Source organism: Ischnura elegans, chromosome 7 (assembly GCF_921293095.1).
Source record: "Ischnura elegans chromosome 7, ioIscEleg1.1, whole genome shotgun sequence".
Classification (NCBI taxonomy): Eukaryota; Metazoa; Arthropoda; class Insecta; order Odonata; family Coenagrionidae; genus Ischnura; species Ischnura elegans.
The window spans coordinates 74,492,608-74,513,807 of record NC_060252.1 but is presented as its reverse complement, the minus strand read 5'-3'; the positions used below and the strand labels follow the sequence as shown (position 1 = coordinate 74,513,807).

The window sequence follows — 21,200 nt, the reverse complement described above, 5'->3', positions numbered from 1 at the left end:
TTTATTCGTCATTGAGATTTCAACTATTCATAATTAATGTTTTATAACATTAACCTCAGGTCTGTTTGAAATCGAATGCCATATATTGTTGGAGTAAATGATTTATCATTATTCATGTTCTACTTATTTAGTTATTTAATTACCGTATAAGTCTGAATATAGTCCCCCCTTTTTTTCCCAAAAATGCCCATGATAAAAGTTAAGGGGGGGACTATATGTATATTCAAACCAATTTTTTAAATTTTTTCCCAAAACTCAAGCCTCAAAATTAGGGGGGGGGGACTATATTCAGAGGGGGACTATATTCGGAGGAATACGGTATTTTTTCATGTTCTTATTATTGATTGAGTTAACTTCAAGATTTCATTTTTATGCCCTGATGTGTTAGTTGTGCTGAATTCCATTAGGAAATATTTGATATATTTAGTACAAGTTTATTTTGTGATCTCTTTTGTATGTAATATTCATCTTATGTTCTTAATGGACAATTTGTCCAAGAACAATAAATATTATTGTTATTAATATCTCAAAAACTCTGATTTCTACAATCACTTCACCAGAACCCTTATGCTCTATGCCATAATCATACTGGCATTTAGTAACTCTACCATGGACCAAAAACCTTGGGGCTCATTTCAAAAGCACAATACCTATGGGATTGGAGGTATCAATAGTATTAATGATTTTAAATTTAGAGTGAAGTAGTTTCTCTATGAAAAACCAGGCTGCTCACTTGAAAGGTATGTATACAGAAATATGTACTGACATTATCAAACTGACATATTGACATGCACTTACTATGGTTATGCAAGCAGTGGCGCCGACTCCATGGGGCCTGAGGGGGCCCAAGCCCCCTCCAAAATTCGTAATAGGTGAGAGGAAAAAATGTGTCAGGCTTGCCAATTTTCCCTGGAGTGTCCAGATATCGAGATTCGAATTATCAGGGTTCTAATGTTGATCATATGACTCTTCTAAAATGCTTAAAAACTTAAAACTCACTACTTATAAAATTTCCCAGGGCATGATCCCCGGTTTGGGCCCCCCAAATATATTTTTTTGTAAGTCGGCATCCCTGTATGTAAGCAGTTATTATGAAAGCCTAATTTTGTTTGATTGATAACAATTTTTGCAATTTATTTTAAACCTGACAACTCCTATGACATATGCTCTGTCCCCTGGATAATAAGCATTTTTATTATTATTACAGGTCACATATTTCACTTGCTTGTGTATGCGCCTGATTCTCATTTGTTTTCACTTTCTTAAATTACATGCCTTGGACTGGTAAATTTTATCACAAAATACACTCTTTCACCTGCAGACATGAGGATCCATTAAAGATTGAGTGATAAAGATCACGATAATTACGGCTAATTTACAATAAAAAATTAGCAATAAATATAAATTAGGATTAACAAAAAAATAGCTTCTCTTCATTAGAAAGTTCATTTTATAAATTTGCATGGACTGGACACCATCTACCATTCTCCTGCAGAACTAAAACAGCAAACTGCCACATATTAGGTATTGAAATACCTATTTGCTAACGACAGAATAAATAACATAGAGTAGTAGGTGTACTGACATACATGTATACAATGTTTTAGCGTATATAACCAAGTAAAAGCATTGACACAGGTTGTGTAGATAGTTTATGAAATATGGATTTTTAATAACTATCAGTTATAAAATTTAAAATTTTCTTGACATAGAAAAAATATTTTGTACTTTGTTCCCATATTTGATTGGCTAAAACCGAGATCAAGAACAATTCTTAGCTCATTATACCTATATACATCATATAGTACAAAAATTAATTACAGTTTTAAGCATTATTCCAACAAGACAAGAAGGCATGTCTCAGCAATATCTAATTTTCAGCATCATTAAATCAAAATTGCGTATTCACACTATGTAAGATACCAATTACTCACAACATATGAATATTACAAAGTATACATTACATAGGATTCAAAGAGTGTTTACTGAGCCCGCAAACATTCTCAAACAAGTTCTTCACCACGATGCTATCCATAAGAAATTCATAAAACTTTATGGAGCAGAGGCTTTTGCCCCCTTCTTCATTGTTGGATAGAGATCTGTGGAGAAATCATAATGTATCCAATTTAATCGAGTCATGTCAAGTCACATAACAACAAAATTGTCCCATTTTTAAGTAGACTGTGGGGCATTATACAGGCGGTCCTAGACTTTAGTACAATTCATACTTTTGTACGTTCATAACTGACACATTTTACTCGAATTTCGTACACTAAATTTAATAATAATAATAGTATTTATTTGCCCAGAGATTGATAACAGCATTGTGCATCAATATAAAGCACGTCAATGAATTACACAAAGTGCATGTACAAGATAATATAAAATACATTCTTAAAAAATGGTATATATAACTAAAATTAATCACTCATTCCACTCCTTTAAAAAATTTGAATCAAAGAATTCTTTTAAAGAGTAAAACATTTTGGAGAGGAAAAAGTTCAACGCCTTTTTCCTAAATACTTCGGTACCTATCTTAATTTTGAGGTCCAGGGGTAAATGACTGTAAATATTTAACCCCATGGACATTGGTCCATGCTTTGCAATAGTAGTCCTAACAAAATTTGGGTGAAAGTCCTTATGCCTTTTGTGCTTTTGAACATCTATCTGTAAAATTTTGAAATTCCCGCAATGTTTACTGCGCATCCTAACACTCAACTTTTTCATATGGCATTAAATGCGGATAATATGAGCGTATATGATCAAGGGTAGCGTTGACTTTAATCAAGGTGATTTTTTTGAGAAAGACACTGATTACTACAGGCTCTTTTGTCGAGAGAAGAAAAAAGCTGTAAGGCAGCCTTCATTAGAGAAATTTTTCAAAAAAGTTGACTAAACGCCATCACACAGCTTTCAATAAAATTAATAAATAAAAGTGCTTCTTCCTAATAGTGTTTTTTCCGTTTGAGTGCTGTTTAATTCATGACTGAGATTTACACCTTAAGCAACGATATTGTGAGAAATAACATCCAAATTCTGTATGTCTTTAGTCTTTTAGTTTCTGTCCCGAAATACGCTGTGACGAGATGTCACCCGCCGAGGAATTTTGGTATATAAATTTAAAGGTATCAAGAGTGAGGATTCAGCAATTGCATTTTGTTATACTTCTTGATATGTCTTTTTATTTATAATTGACATTTTAAGTGGAATGTCCACTTAAACATCGAGAGAAAGTTTCACTGGGAACCCACAACGGAATTCTTGTTTTTTTTTAACTTTTATTTACATTTCCCGCATATTTTCGAAAGACATTATATAATTGAGGAATTTTATTAACCTATTATTAAACATTAGCTAATATAAATAAAATCTGAGCAAAAAATACGGTGTTAGTGTGTATGTGTATTTCACTCTTGCGGTACATAACCCCTAATTAGTATGGAACTCAATGGTTCGACATTTGTACATTCGAATTTCATACACGTTTTCAGGAACACATTGTGTGCAAAAGTCAGGGACTGCCTGTACACAAGAGAAGGACCAAGTGAATACTCTGGATAATGAAGATATTGGTAATATAAAATTCCCACCATTTTTTGGTTTAAGGCTTATTGCATGGAGGGAAAGTTGTTTGCAGCCAAAGCTGCAAACCAGTTGCACAAGTGACTATGGTCTTGTTCAATAACACCTCAAATTGCAATTCAACAAAAGAATTCAGAGGATGGAAGGTAAAAACTAGTTACAAAAAAATTCTGCCATTCTCCCCAAATACCAAAACAACAAAGTGGATGGCAGTTGCCACTCACCTTTTGTGATTTGGTGACATCTTTATAGATTGGGCAAAAAATCCACAGAGAAAAAAATCATTCGCCTTGACCGGAATTCGAACCCGGATCCCTCGATTTCCGGCCGAGTGCTTTAGCCAGTTAAGCTACCGAGGCGTCATTCTTCCCTGTGGAAATTTGTTGACTATACCGGACATGGTGGTATGGACTCCATGTCCGGTATAGTCAACAAATTTCCACAGGGAAGAATGACGCCTTGGTAGCTTAACTGGCTAAAGCACTCAGCCGGAAATCGAGGGATCCGGGTTCGAATCCCAGTCAAGGCGAATGATTTTTTCTCTGTGGATTTTTCACACAATTTGTGCATTGCGGGTGACTCCCGTAAAGTTATCACGGTGGCTAGTCCTGGTATACTTAAATACATCTTTATAGAGTTTTGTCTCATTAACTTGTTCAGAGAAAAATGCTGACTGAAGGATGAAATCACTCTCAAGAGTGTAAACAACAAACCACAAGAAGCCAATGCACAAGGATGAGGAATGGCTGAGAAATGGTAACCTGCTTTGCAAGAGTTGGTAACTTCGTTAACTTACGGGCAAAATGGTTATAGCTGTTGATTAATAATTGCAATCAATTCTAGAATTATGCAACAGAAAAAAAATGGAGAAGTCTATTTATTTTCCAAACTCTATTCCCATTATTTTTTTTTATTGGAAACCGATTGAAGCTTTTGTGGACCATGGATTACAAATAAACTTCTTTTAACAGTGAACCCTGAAGAAGCCACCAGCAAAAGAGGGGAAATGTCAGTAAAAGCGACATAAATACAGTATATGAGCCCACTGATCTCAAAGCAGTCATCTAGAATTAGTTTGAATGTTAGATATTGATTTTTTCCCGGAAAAGGATGTGCACTTGGTGTTTCATGCAACACACTGATAATTTCAAAAGTCTTACACCAAAATGAGAAGTACAATGACAACATACCAGATAGCTTCTTGAGGTTCTTCCATGCTTTCTCTTGGACTTCAGCCCGCACCTGTTCATGCCCTCGCTTCATTCGCCGGATCCTCATCAATTCTTCGGATGCCCCTTGGCAAAAGGCACACCGCGAGAGGCAAAAACCCATCACACATACTTGACCAGGTATGAAATAGCCAGGACATGATGCAGCTCTGCAAAGGAAAGAAGAACATGATACCATTTCAAAAGAGCCAATCCACAGGTTGATTGATTGATGTGAATTTGCTCTGTGAATTTCACATGCTTTTTTGGCAAGATCCTTTAAGAGGTGTAAAGGTATGAATAAAAATTGAGAATAACGTCCTGATAGAAATACATTGCCACAAAACATGTGCAATTCTCATGGAATTTTCAAGAAGAAATTTGGGGGATTTTTCAAACCTTGTTTTTAAAAATAATTTTGGTACTAACTCCATATAGACAGTTGTAAGTCAGGGAGTACCTGTTACTAAGCACTAACCTTCCACTAAATGTGCATTTTAAATTTAAAAACGATTTTCACCCAATTTCTATGCAATCCAAATAATCACTTACACATTCGCATAACATTATGTCATCATCTACCACTCCCTCAAAGTCCTATCTCTCTTAAAAATTCTCTTTCATGATAGAATGCTTTTCCAACCAGTTCTACCTGACTTATCATTTATTTTTAATGTTTGATCACAATTACCTCAACCTTTTTCCATTGAAAAGCAAAATTAAAATTTTATCCCACAAATTTATTAAGCATGTTGCAATTCCTATGCTTAATTATAATCGATACCTAATTTATTGAGCGAGATAAAATGGGATCAAAGCAGGTGTTACGAGGAAAGTGGTTGGAATTGTAGAACTCTGCTGAAACAGAGGCATCCGATTTTCATGTTCATCAATAATTTGTTCATAAAGAGATATGATGCATCTAAGAGCAAAACAAAGGCTATAGTAGTGCTTGATAATAAAGAAATACAACATTAGTTACATTTTTCTATTCTCATGATGACTCATTTCCCTTCAACTCTCACTTGAGTGATAAGAAAATGCTCGTATCGCTATTCCATACTTCACGCATCCACTTCTTCGCCATTTGATATCCAATCTCCAACAAATATCACTATGTCAACAACCAAAAACATTATGTACTAACCAACTGAAAATTTTCAAATGAAATAAATGTACTTCCAGCAGGGGGAGAGGCATTGGAGTGTCCCACAAATTCTTTTCAGCAAGAAAGCATATGATTGGCAAAATTGAACAAATATGCAATTTAAGTCTTCTAAGGTCAGACATCACACCAGGCACATAAATTCATTTAATATGTATATCTATTTGAATCTTACCTCCTTCCAGTTCCAACACCATTACATTTGGCCATTTTATCAACAATATACAGATAACGACCAACATCTTCAAATTTCTTTACATTTCTGATTTCATTTAGGGCTAAAGTTATGTTGCCAATTACAACCTAGAAAATAAAATTCAATGTATTACTACAGGATGAAGTAAAAAAAACATAAGAATAATACATAAATTATTTACTCAAAGTATAACATTTTACTTCAAATGGAAGAATCCTAACATTTATTTCATATAAGTGACTAAACATCAATTACACAATAATAGGTGAACCTTTCTTTTCCAAAAAAGAAATAGTAATAGATGTTCATCAGAAGAGGACTTATCACACGTTTACGGTCAGTAATGAGTGGGTCACCATGATTCCGCAGGAATGAAAGTTATTATGTACTGCTGTGTGGTTACTAGAGTATATTTTACTTCAGTATCTTCTACTGAAGACAGAACCATAATTGACATTCTTGCACACAGTGCACGAGGAGAACTTAAACGTAGCACAATGATTATGACATACCGTTGTGTATATCCACCTAAACGCCATTGCTAACCTGTGGAACTTCGCAATAAAGTTCATTTTATAACTGCCAGGACAGGGACTAACATTCGTAATTTCGTGTTAACTTTTCTTGTATGTACAATGGATTGGACTAGCCTTCTCATCAGGACCAATGATTTACTTGATAAAAACAAGAAATTCGAAATACATAATGTTGTTCGTATTGATGAGAGCCTACTCCAACACTTTGTTCCAGTAACACATTAGCTTCATGTATGCCCTTCCATTCGCACATTCTTACATGATTCTCAATTTAAATAAAGAGTAGGAGGGTACCAGGGAAGTAATCTGGCTTGTACACTACCATGCAATGAGCTATAGTAAATATTCCCAGATTGTTTTCCATTGTGGCGAGAGAATTAACAAAAATATGGTAACCCTACTTAATCACATATTTTTACTCTGCTTCCTACAATTTACCCCATATACCTTTGAATTCAAGTAAATCCTCCGTATCTATCATTCCTGTTTACTTATCATCCATTATTACAGTCTTCAATGAAAGATTTGTGCAGTATGAATTTTGTCAGTCCCCTCCACCATTCTATGCCCACATGTTCCATAGAGCCGCACAAAAAAGTGAAATTGTGGCTTAATAAACTCAGATACAATGTGAACAAAAATTTTATCCAAATAGATTACAACTTGGCTAAATCTAATAAGAAAGACTCTAAAGCCAATGCATTTTTGTGATTTCATCCTCCTTATGATAAAATGTCACACTTGAGAGTCTGAAGCTGACCTATAGGTAGAGGTCCGTGCATTTCGCAAGACACAACATCATGAAATAACACAAAATATCGCGAAATCGGTAAATAAAAACGAAATTTCACGTTTTTTGCGATTTTAGATGGATTAGCAAAAAAATCACATCTAATGAGTCATAATCTATTAAAGCCCAAGCCTTCAATGTTTAACACTGCCAACGTTCATTTGCTCTATCTCATTACGATTCCAAGGTCAATTGGCTCCTTTAGTCTCACACATAACGCATCCGCGTAATATCGCCCATTCTAGTGATTTCTCCGTCAGAATTTGCCGTTAAATGTATCACAGCCTCTCTCTTCAATTCCCAAGTATCAATCCTGAAATATTTAAAATGAGGATTAGATATTATGGAAGGAAGGAACAGAAAGGATAGGAGGAGAGGGGGTTCTCCTTATCAGGGGACGGATCATCGGATATTCGGCTCACCACCGAGCTAAATGCAAAAAAAAATCATTTCGACATTGGCCAAATCTAATTCTTCAGGTGAGAAAGTGTCTCATTCTAGATGTTTCAGGATCAATAAATGGGAAATAATTATTCAAGTTTCTATGAACCCGATTATGTTTTGTTATGTGTGCTTCTTTCACTGCCTTTCCTGACCGATTGGCAACAGCTGCAATCAAAACTAAGCAATTTTGTTGTACCTAGCTGCTGTCCTACCATCCCTCAACACCTGGGTGAGGGGTATCGAAAGGGAACCCACGACATGAAACATTTCGTCCAATTTGTAAGTTTTACAGTACTATGGTTATACCGTAGCTACCCAGCACTAAGTTTGAAAATCGTGATAGGTTGTGTTTTGCAGTTGGACTGTTTTTTACCATAGTTCCAGCTTTAAATATAAAACGAAGGATAGGAATTTAAAAATGCCAAAAGCTAGTGATACTGTTCACACCAGGGCAAGAGAATTCAGCAGAGAAGGATTTTATGTGAAATACAGAGTATTACTGTGCAAAGTTTGCGATAAAAGATTTTAATTCGAAAGATGTGACACTTTGTTAAAGCACATCAGTAGCGATACACATAAATGTGTGAAAGAAAGGGGACCTGCAAAACGACAGTTATCATTTGAACAAACAGTCACTCAGTCAAAGAAAGCAAAAGAGGAGCTTGTTGTTGCTACTACAGAAGCATTTTCAAAGGCTTTATTTAGTGTAGAGAAACTTGACAATCCAAAAATTATGGAATGGCTCTTGAAGTATACACATATGAGGTAGTGGGAATTTGCCGTTTATATTCACCAAGACTACATACTTGAACCACTATAAGTTGAAACAATTCTTTCATTTAGTTTTATCATAAATGTTGTACAATCGAAATTGTGTTAAATGTTATGTAAAATGATTATTAAAAGTATAAGTATTCATGAAAGGTGTACCATAAAATTATAAAACGCCTATAAACGTGTGAAAATTGTAGCATTGTAATAACACCGCCAAGATTTTCTATAAAACCAAAATCACATGGTTTTAAAATGAATTTTAGCAAAAAATAAAACCACTTTCACTGACCTCCACCTATAGGTCTAAAATTATTTGGGCCTCATTTTGAATCAGTTTTTCAGAACAAATCCCTTTCATTTAGAAAAGTTTTTAATGCATACATAGATCTACCCTGATCTGCTCAAACTTATGTACATCTGCAATTTCATCAAGAATTCCTTGAAAGTAATGAATTAAGGATAGCAATAAAAATTCCACGATTCATAATAAGCTTTCATTTCACTAATGATGAATATACACAACAAATGCCAGAACAAATTAATAAAAAACAAACCATTTAGGGATATACCCACCTTGACACTCATGTCCTCATCCACAACCACTCTTTTCTCAGCCTCCATCACTTTTCCTTCTTTCCAGCTGGCAAATATTAATCGCTTGCCCTTCACAACACCCCGTGTCCACGCATCACTTGGCATTGGGATATGATGTGCAACGTTCAACAGCTCCTTAATATTCAATGGTAAGGCAGTATCCTCCGATCCTTCATTTTCCTCAGATGGAGTAGAACTAGGCCGGTAGAAAAAAAGCCCCAATATTGAAACACAGCCACTTAAGAGTCATTCCATCAACAATTAATTCATGTATCTTCAACAATGCTAACTAACTACTGAAGAGCTAATCATGAAGAACCTTAATTTTAGCCATAAATAAGTGGATTACATTTTGTGAATTCCACACAATTTTTGCACTAGTATAAACAATTTCCGGGAGTGCTGCAGCATGGAATGAACTTCGAATTCTTCATTTCTCCGAAAGGGAATGCCGTCAGGAGGAGGAATGAAAAGTTTAGCATTCAAATTTCATTCCATACACTCAAATATGGTTTATACTAGAGCATCTAAAGATTGCAAAACTTCACACAATTTTTATTTGGTAAACCCTGACTGTTTTAGCACTTAAGGGTCTTCTAAGTGCATTTTTAGCTAAAGTTTTAAGCTATTTGTTGAGCCATGAATCAAATCATTATTTCCTATAAAATAGCCAATTACTGAAAGACTTGTTTGTCATTTGTACTTAGTTCACGGATTTTGTTTTCAAAATGAACCACCATGTAGCAAGTTGATTGCTCAAAATAGCACTACTTTGACGTCTAAAAGTGATGGCATCTGAAGAAGAGTGAAGTAGCTGCGACCCTTGTGTTATTAATTTGGTGATTTCCCCTTGCCCCTCACATCGCTGTATTAGCAAATTCACTCCATTCCAGTAAATCAAATTTCAGAAACCAAATAAAAGACTGCAAAAGCTACCCTGAGACAAAAGCTAAAATTGAGTGAAAATGAAATGCCACCTAAAATTTTAAAATCTAAAGAAAGCAACAAAGAGACCCATCATCAATTGACATATCAAGAACCAGCGGAGAACTAAATATGAGATGATGCAACGAAGACATCAGTGGAAGAGAACAGGCAAAATATTATAAATGGACTACAGGAAGAGGAAATGGATTGAGATGGAACATTTAGACACTACGATACCTCCACTGCACAAGTGCTCAACAATCAGACACAATATTAAATCCGTTCTTCAAGGAGCCCAACAATATGCATATGCTCAGCTGGCAATTGGGTGGTTTCCTATTATTTTTTATTGCCTATATCGGAAGATTATTACTCCTGGAGTACGTATTTCATGCTTTTAGATTTTTAAATGACGATATCTATTTTTCGCGATTAAATGAAAAGTGAACATTTTCAAGCGCACGAAAACGCGACGCGTAAGTATGAATGCCGGGAAATCTCTCCGTACGACGTATTTCTGATTCCCGCTGCCGCCCTGTGAGGTGATCTTGAGACGAGGCTTAGCGCTGATACGATGCAGGCTGCTAGCGGGTAGCTGAGTACCCTGCTGGCTGGTAGCGCTTGGCTTAGATAAGGATTATTAATACCTTATCAAACGAAGAAAACTTTCCGACCTTAGCCAGTTTTAATAAGTGATTATTGAGACATGATTTCCTAAGCTCTGCGCCTCATGCATGCATTGGTAACCTCTGACAATGTATAACTCCTATCTTCTCCTATAGAAACTAGGTCCCTGTGACGTCACGTGGAGTGGCATCGCATGGGCGCCAATCTGGCCCTTTTCAAATGAGGATAAAAATGGACCATTGCCATTCGTCTAAACCGGTATTTCTAAAACGAAATAATTTGTATATTATGAATACACTAATGGTGGGTAATGAATCGCAATCAATGCCTTTCGTTTTCTTTGATGAAGGAAACTACCCTATAGCCGAAGCACAAATACTCACCTACGAAGCTTGTAGAATTGGAAGTGAGCATTTATGAGCGCATTTGTATTGTGGGCTCCTAGAGGAGTGGATTTGATTAGGTGGGTGAATGTTGAGCGCTTATGCAGAGAAGGCATCGATTATTGATATGAAAAGAGATACAGACATAAAACTGGGAAAAATGATGACAGCCAACTTCATTACAGAAGGTTAAAGAGCAAAATAAGCTGAAAAGTGAAGAAAGCGAAAGAAACATGAACGAAGAATGTCAGTGATCACAATTTCTACTCCACCATTACACTTGAATCAATGGAAAAACAGTAAACCTCACACTGTAAAGTGATCATTCATTAAGATCCGAAATCACAATGCATCAAAAGAATTCCGCAGACGGAAGGGAAAGATAGGTTACCACAGAAAAACTATTTTCTCCATTCAGACACTAGCTCGCAAATTTAAAATAAAAAAACTCAAAAGTTGCCCTTGAATATTCATGAATCAGTGACATCATGAGATTTCTGATTAATTTATTCATTCCGAGAGAATTTATCACTGATGTGAGGTTTCACTCACAAGGATGTAAACAAGAATGAACCACTCAAAGCCCACTACATCATATCCTCATACTTGTCTGATAGAGTACAAAAAGTTGAAATAACTACAAAAACTGGGAAATGCTTGTCTGATCCTTATGAAATTATTGCAGGCGTTCCTCAGGGATCTATTTTAGGGCCCATCCTCTTCTTACTCTATGTAAATGATTTGCCCAAAATAACAAATTCATGTAATGTGAAAACAGTGTTACATATTTGCAGATGACACTACATAGCTTTGTAGTCGCTGGTAAATCTATTGAGGGGCTATTTAAAGAGACTCAGCAGCTGCTAGAGAGGATTTGCAAATGGTGTCAAAACAATAAACTAAAACTTAATGCCAGTAAAACACAAGTTCTGCTGATCAACCATATTGGTATAAATAATATGCCAGAATTAACTCTTAAAGATAACATTATCTCACTTGCCAGGGAAGTGAAATTTCTAGGCTTGTATGTGCAAAATAATGGAAGCTGGAGAATACATGTTTCAGAGTTGTGCTCTACTCTAAATTCTGTTCTCTATCAAATTAGGTTTCTTTATAACACTGTATCTCAAGATGTTTTGAAAACTGTTTATTTCTCAAATTTTTACACTACAGCTTCTTATGGAATAGTCCATAGGGGTCCTCCTCTAGCCTACTCCAAAAATTTTTTTAGTTAAAAAAAAAGTTATTAGATGTATAATGGGTGTTTCACAAAGGACTTCATGTAAACCACTAATGAGAGAACTAAGACTTTTAACTATTGCATCTATGAATATATATTGTGTAGCAATTTTGGTGAAAGAAAATATTCATAAATTTAATATTAATGAAGAAATTCACCCCTATGGCACAAGAAATGCATACAATATTCATGTAACTTTTCACAAAAAGAAGATATCTTCAAATAATCCAATGATTATGGGTACTAAAATCTATAACTTACTACCTGACAGTGTGAAGTGTACAAAATCGACAAAAGTATTTAAAAAACTCTTAAAAGAGTATCTGATAATGAAATGTTATTATACTGTAAATGAATTCTTTAGTGATGATCACAAACAATGTTAAATTGAATCATTTTCTTTATGACCCATGTATACTGTGATACTGACGAATCTGATACCTACATTTGTATGGTCTGCGGAGAATAAATTATTATTATTATTATTACATTGTGGAGAAGTAGCCCTGAAGCAGTGATCTGTAAGACATGATGTCATTAACTTATCCGCAAAAGGGTATACCAGAAATTTGTTTGTTGAAAATAGCTTGGGAAGTAAGCAATGGATCGAAAAACTGGAAAATAATGGACTATTCATTTTTCAATATCTATTACAACTTTCAGAAAAATTAAATTGGTGAACAAGCCAATTGGTTAAAAATTCTAACCTTGCTTGCAGATACCTCTTGTCTCATTGTTTGCCACCAACAATGAGAGGTCATGTTTCCTATAAACAGATTGCCATTGAGGGAAGGGACAAACGTACTAGGGATATGAAGAAGTTGCTACAAGGGAGGATTTATACAAGTAACCCACCATTGAAAATGCACTTCTGAGTTACGAAAAAAAAACCAGCTGGAGTTTTACACAACCATTGTCCGATTCAACTCCTGAAATCGATGTGCAGAAGTGAAAATTTTGCCCAAGAGTCGATGCTTGTATGAGTACCAACCAATGATGCATTCACACCTGATGAAGTCCACGGGTGGGTGACTGAGGAGGTGCAGTGGCAAAGTCAGGGAATACATCTTCGGAGGTGGAGACAACTCTTCCATCATGCCTTCCTCCTCCCCCAAAACCATCTCACAACTGTCCACAGCATGTGTCTCCCCGCATAGCCTCTTCTTGACTCCTCTCTTGGGAGGAGGCTTCCCTTCAGGAGAGACTCCTTTATCCGCCAACACCATACTCTTCTTCTCAAAATGAGATAGAAACCAAACAGTAACATTTTAGAAGTTCACTTAATATCTCATGTACAAGCTGATTATTGTGAGAATGATATATGATGAAAATCACATTGGAAGAAGTACCTAGCAATGTACCATGATTTGCATGTAAAAAAATATGGATATAGTAAGGCCAAGAGATCTCTGTGAATGGTCTACGCTTGATTTAACGAGGTGTTTTTTTTTCAGTAGGCTAGTTAACTTGAAAGTAAATGGGACACCAAAAAGTAAATGCACAACACCAGGATTCATTTAAGGAAATGTACTTATTGAATGATATAAATATTTAATCTGAAAATCAATGCCAAGAAAACAAAAGTATAAGTAGAGGTGAAGGCCAACCTGAAACTAGGAAACATTAAACTTGAGGAGACAAAGGAGTTCTGCCACTTGGGTAGATGAGGAATCAGCGACAGATAAAGCAAGAAGGAAATAGTACTAGTACTACTAATAGTACTATACTTAAAGTAGCACAACCCAAGAGGGCATTCCTCAAAAAGAGGGTCTAGTTACAGCTGAAAAGTCAGGAGGCAATTTATTGGGACTTACATTTGGAGCATGCTTCTTTATTGTACTGAGGCATGGACGATGGCAGCATCAGATAAATCTAGGTTGGATGCTTTCGAAATGTGGTTTCACAGAAGAACGCTGAAGGTCGAATGGATAAATTATGTGAGTAATACGGAATTTCTAAGAAAAGTAAGAAAAAAGTCTTTTGAAAACCTTGGGAAGAAGATGGAAAGATTTAATCAACCACATCCTGAGGGTCTAATGAAAATTAATACTGAAGGATTGGTGGGTGAGAAGAATGACAGAGGTGGACTAGGAAAAAAATTCATGGAGCAGGCCGTGAATGTTGTTAAGCAGAAAAATTATGTAGGTGTTGACAGGCTGATGGGAGACCTGAGTGTAGAGGTGTGTGAAACCATTGTTAGGATTGATGACTCTTGATTAACCTTTTTACTGCCATCGGGCCAATATATCGGCCCTCGCTTGTTGTGTGAAAACTGCCACTTATTTAAAGTAAATGTTACTGTTTAAAGTAAAAGTAACTGCCACTTACAAAGTCAGGCCAATTTATCAGCCCAACTTATTTGATTTATTTAATTTCGTGATTGTGGCCTTTTCAACAGCTGCCGTCTCAATTATACACGTTTGCTTTATCTCTGCTGCTTACAAAGATGGTTTCACGGTAAATAATAAAATTTAGTAGCTGAAATAATTTAAGATCTAAAATCTTGCAAATCCCAGAAAAAAGCCTTGGCAGTCTTCGCACGCACCACCCAAAATTGGCTGGCAGTAAATGGGTTAAGTTGAATATAACTATAAATGTAATCTCTCTTAAAAACAATATATCTCGGCAGTAATTTTTCTGAAGCCATAACTAAGATTATAGTTCACCTGACATTATCACAACTCAAATAATTAAATACATGCAACTACTAGATTTTCTAATGTACCTTCTTGGTTAAATGATTACAGAGTTAAATGGAATTAGGAGTTTTTTTAATACAGTGGAACCTCGTTAAAGCGAGTACGGGCTATAGCGAGACCCCCGCTATTACGAGAGATAGCCGATGCACCGTCAATCGATCCTATAATGAGCATGTTAAAAAATTCGTTTTAACGAGGCCCTTTTGGTGTTGGCTCTCGCCATAGCGAGGGTTTCACCGCCGGAAAAAACTTAAACCAAGATTTCTTAATCTCTGTATTGCTAGCGATCTGTTAGAAATGAAGTTAATGGAGTGCTCATATTCATGTGGTAAACTGCAGAAACAAATGCGATACGTTATTTCACCCATTGTCGCTTAACCGACAGGAACAATAAACATACACCAATGGAAACATTTGAGGCATTAAATAACCGCGATACAGTTTTATCAGTTAATTTTTGAATTTTCAATGGAAAATACCAAAATTTTAGAATGATTACATAAATGCGCTAATTAAGTGCATAGAAAAATGGCTTCTTCGGTTGTGCATTGGCATAATGATTGACAAAACAATGCTTTGCATGATTTTTATTCAGTGTAGCGCTTATAAATTGTTTGAATAGTTAGTCGTAGTTTGAGTAAGGAAATTAAGTGATTCAAAAAAACATCGCCTTTTGTCTGGATTTATGCTTACGTTTATCGGATAGAAATTAATCTCTCGCCGCACCACTCCTGTTCCTGTATAAGTGTTCGCAACAGGTATACATATTGGCTATTATTTGCTCCACCTCCGGTAAAGCGACAATTCGATATAACGAGTGTTTATTGGAGCACCGTGGGGTGTCGTTATATCGAGGTTGCACTGTACCTTGTTCTGCACTTCATCTGGGTCAAAATCTTCGTTACCATTATTCAGACCGAATGAATATACCTCTGCTTTTTGGCAATAGCGACAAAAGGCAGCAGCTGTTTCTTCTTCAGTCACATCACTTGGAATAGCGTATCCCAAACAATTTGAAGTTCTAAAAAGAAATTATGGTTGTAAGTACATAACTCATATTTACAACATACAAGCAAATTAAGAGAGATCAAGACCCACCTCTTATTCGAACAGATTTTTAACTGGTCAATCACAATCAAAAATGCAGACACTTCTGCAAGGCTGTGGACTTCCTTCATGTTGTCCAGTGCTGCATTAACGTTTCCAAAAAATATCTAGCACCAAAAGTATCCCATTAATTCCTACATTCATTTCATCAAATACTGATCAGAAAAACTGTAATTGGGTAATGACACTGAAAATACAGTTAATTTACCCATAACTGACCTTGACTTGTAATTCTGCATTGACCAAAACCCTTTTTCTCGCTTCAAAAGTTTCACCTTCACTCCAACTGGCAAATATCACTTGATTCCCTTTCAGAACACCAACAGTCCACATGTCTGATGGGAGTACAATATTAGGGGCTTCTTCCTTGAGCACTTGAAAGTCAAAGAGCTCAGTCTTCACCTCACTTTCAGGTCTTGGCTCCATAACACCAACATCACAATCCTGGGTGCCAAGTACAACTGATAGTCTTTCAACAGGACAACCCCTCTTTCTCTTGTCACTCTGATTTTCTAGTGATGGAAAAATTGATGGAATTGCATTCTTCTTCAATGTAGGGTGAGTCCTTTCAAGCCTGTGAATCTCACCATTAGCAAGTAAAGTCTCATAATACCTCTGTATTTCATCCTCTTTAAAATGTATTTCACACACAACATCTTTCCTGCTTAAAGTACGGTCTTTTCTACAAATGGCAAGGTCCCACAACTGCTTAAGTTTGGGGTCCTAAAAATGAAAGACGACATTATAATATAAAGGGTAAATAATATACAGTAATGTAATGAAGGATCTAAGGTTTTCCGGCGAACAGACTGGAGGAAGAGTTCTCGGGTTTCCAGATCGAAGATGATGGCAGACTTAGCCTTCAAAACGTTGGTGCTGAAAAACCCTTAGACCCGGCTGGAAACCAGAGAACTCTTCCTCTACAGCAATGTAGTTGCTATCATTGGAAGAAGTTTGAGTCACCAAAATGTGCATTAAAATTATTGGCCTCAATCTGGAACCAAGAGAGATCAATGAAGATTTTCAAATTTGAGGTAAACGTTAGAACAACCGATAAATACTCGTAAGAGAGAACAACTCCAATGGTAGTTATGTAGGAACCACGTCGCAGGTACCAACACAGCTGTGTTGGTATGCTGGAACAGGAAGATTCTCAGCAGTGACCAACCCCTACCTCTCAACCAGAAACCCTAGTCAATCGCTCACTCAACTCTGAAGGAACCTTAGCAAAGATTGTAAGGGGCCTAGCTAAGACTGCTTCCATTGAGTATTCACACACACAACCAACACTTACTCCATGGGAAAAACTCCTTGTTGTTGTCTCTTACCAGTTGACCTTGAGGCCATAGAGGTCACTCACTTCATATAAACCAATAAATATTTGGTGTCCATTCTTGGGATTCTCACTTGAATTTATGTCAAGGCAAATTTTCAGAGGGATTTCCATTATTTTTTTTCAACTGTGACTGTGGGGAAATGCTGTCATGACTAGGAAAATATTTTTTCAAGTTAACCATAATAGGGTGGTTTCCTATTTTTTTTATTTCCTGAATCAAAAGATTATTACTCCTGGAGTACTTTTAGATTTTTAAATGACGATATCTATCTTTGCGATTAAATGAAAAGTGAAAAATTTCAAGCGTGCGAAAACGCAACAGCTAAGAATGAATGCTGGGAAAGGCCCGTGTGACGCCATTTTGGTTCTGGCTGCCACCATGTGAGGCCACCTTGGTGCAAGGCTGTGAGCTCCGCTACAATTCAGACTGCTAGCAGGTTGCGCTTGGCTTAAATAGGGATTATTATTACCCTATCAAACAAAGAAAACTTTCTGGCCATAGGGAATTTTGATAAGTGATTATTAAGAGATGTTTCCCTGACCTCTGTGCCTCATGCATGCATTTATAATCTCAGATGATGTAAAACTCCTGACTACTCTTTTAGCATCTAGGTCCCTGTGACGTCAAATGGGGTGGCATCGCATGGCCGCCAATCTGGCCTTTTTCAAATGAGGCTAAAATTGACCATTAACACTCGTCTAAACTGGAAACTTTAAAACCAAATAATTTGTATATCATGAATATAATAATGGTGGGTAACGTATCGCAATCAATACCTTTCCTTTTCTTTGATGAAGGAGACTACCCAATTGGCAAAAAAGAATGAGATATAGGATAGAGAAAGATGAAATTTGCAACCTCATTCCTCATAAGATCACTTTAGGTATGCTGCTAGTCTGTAGTGTAGCTGTGTACAGTCAATAATGACGTAGTGCCAATGTTGAGTTGATGAAATATAAAATCGTGAATCTCCTTAAGTTAATTTCATACTAGGGTACATACTCAATATTTAATCTTTTTAACGCTCTTATATATGCTTTAATCAATTTTCAGAAAAAGGTGACATGGCTCTTAAGGGTAAGTGTGGTTCAGAGCAGCTTGATCCTTCAGGTCATTATCACATGAAAACCATACTCTGTGCCACTTCACACAAAAAAATAAAGGTAATACCAAGAAGATGAAGAACGCAAGGGCAGTAATGAATGAAGGAACATTAATGTAATGACAATGATGAGAGCAGGTAAAATAGAAAATAGAAATGGAGAAAAGGTATGTTTGACCTACTTAAGTGAAGTTACATGGAAGAATAGTGGGGACTACTGGAGTGATGAGTAACAGGGTAGTTAAAGTTGCGGGGAGTAAAGCCAATGGGGGTAGCCTTGGTATTTAACAAAAAGGTGAATAAGAGAGTGAAATACCTACAGCAGTTAGGTGATAGGATTCTGGAGGTTGAAAATGAGGCATACACCATCAACCAGGTGGTGGCCCAGGTGTACCCTCAAGCAACCACAAGATGGAGGAATAAAAAGGGCATATGGACAGCTCAAGGAAACAGTTAAAGAAATGCCTGCGAGGAAAAACCCAGCAGTCGTAGAAGACTGGAACAATTCAGTAGGGGAAGAGAGATATAGGAAAGAAAGTGAGAAATTTGGAAATTACGAATGAGAGACAATGCAGGGAAGAAAGCAAATAGAAATTTTAAGAAGAAATAAAATATGAGTTATTGTTTATTCCTATATTTTTTAACCAACTGGTAGAATATTCGGATTCCGATTTTGAAAACATAGATGTGGTCAAAACAAGGTTAAAAGTGAAAAACATGCAGCAGAAATTTTTTTTTGTTTTATCGATGAAAACATCTTCATCCCACAATTATGTTTTTCCATGTGATTTACAACAGTACTAAGTATTTATGGATTTTTCACATTTTAAATTATATAATTTTTGTAAAAATATATATTCAAAATTTTTTTTTTGCAAAAACAATTTAAAATCTATGCTGTCCCCTTCATAGGGGGTGTTATATATCAATGGAAAGAGCACAAAAAAGGCACCCTATTCGATGACACTACATACTTTCATCAAAACGCCAATTATCCTCGTGGTATTTCGATAAGTACACTGTTACCCTCTATTCAGCTCTCTAGCTCAAACAGAACAGCTCTGAGAGCGATTTGAAAAAGTTCTATTCACCTTTATTTGACCTGTTTTTGACAATTTTACTCTTCTAGCTATATTTCCTAAATAGTTTGATAAAAAATTGAAATTAGGCATTTATCTGCCTCAGCACTCACTATTAGCATACCAAATTTTATCAAAATATAAAATGGAGATTTAAAATTAGTCTAATAAGTGTCGTTTTGACATGGAATGACCCGTAATTTTTCAGCTTGACATCTCTTTACAATATGAAAATAATTTTGAAGGCGGGCTTGAAAACAGCCTTGGTACAAAAATTTTCGACAGACCAACAAGGAAGCTTCAAAACAGTCATTTCAAGGACGTTAACTATGTATAATCCTTCCCCTAGTAGTAGCTTTTAAGATGACAATTTGTTAAACCCTTTCGAGGACCTTCTGCATTTAACACAGCAGGAAAAACCCATTTTCAATACCTCACTGCGCGAAAAGTGTAATCGCGCTCCTAAAAAATTATAACACAGCTTCGTTAAGTCTGCACCACAAATCTCAACGTTCGAGGTCGTTTAATAGCAGGTTCATGGACGAATACCAAATGTGTTGTGATTTCATCAAATGCCTAAGAGAAAAACAAATGTATTACCTTAGGAGCGCTAAACAGCGAGGGATTCTTTATTTTATTTTTCCTGTTGTATGTACGTAGGGACCTAGTGCCAGACCTGCATCCAGGTACGAAACAGTATCTGGCATAGTGAAACGCCATGATGAAAACTTAGCTTTTTTCATGAACAACCAATGTTCTTAACAACTACAGCTGTTCCTCCCACACAGCTTCTTTTTCACACTCAATTCAATTCTTATTAGAACCACGGAATCCACAACCATAACGAATACAACAGACACCGAACACCACGCGACAACCTCACTACGCCACACACGCTCATTTATTTCGAAGAAGGCGGGAAAACGGAATACTTAATTGATTAGAACCTTAGAACCGTGATGATAGAAATTCGTGTATCAGTCATATTGTGACATTCATGGACTTGGAAATTATGAAAAGAATCCTGAATATTTTTGTAAAAAATGGAGTGCCTTCGTGCAAATTCTGGTAATGCCCTGCAAAAAAATAATCTATCCTCACTCCTCTTTACTGATACTTTTACCGCAAGTAGTTTTTTAAGTATTCAACTCAGAAGTAACATTTTATAAGTGTGTATCGTTTCTTCATAAAAATTTATGGTGTTAAAAACTTTGTAAATATTGAAAAATTGTTGCTTAGTTCTTACAGAAACATTTCCTCCTCATCTCCTATTTGAGAAATTGCGAATTCTGCCAATACCTTCATAAAGAATGAAAGGGAGACAATAGCATTGATTATTCACTAGAAGACAGAGTAACCTTAAACCCTGAACTCTGCCGGGGTTCCTTAACTAAATTTTAATGAAATATT

At 36.1% G+C, this 21,200-nt stretch overlaps 1 protein-coding gene across 2 annotated transcripts; it reads right to left on the bottom strand.

Annotated features, from left to right (window-relative positions):
• Positions 1-1,176: 1,176 nt before the first annotated feature.
• Positions 1,177-20,689, bottom strand: LOC124162805. 2 transcript variants are annotated; one of them, XM_046539462.1, is made up of 9 exons: positions 20,391-20,689; positions 16,492-16,995; positions 16,264-16,379; positions 16,033-16,186; positions 13,475-13,701; positions 9,269-9,485; positions 6,131-6,258; positions 4,773-4,960; positions 1,177-2,099 (listed from the first exon to the last, which is right to left on the bottom strand). In XM_046539462.1, the coding sequence occupies exons 1-9, from the start codon at positions 20,508-20,510 to the stop codon at positions 2,053-2,055; spliced, it is 1,701 nt and encodes a 566-aa protein (XP_046395418.1). In that variant the 5' UTR covers positions 20,511-20,689; the 3' UTR covers positions 1,177-2,052. The 2 variants fall into 2 exon arrangements, with proteins under 2 accessions (XP_046395418.1, XP_046395419.1); XM_046539463.1 differs by having other exon boundaries at positions 13,475-13,698; positions 20,391-20,688.
• Positions 20,690-21,200: the final 511 nt, after the last annotated feature.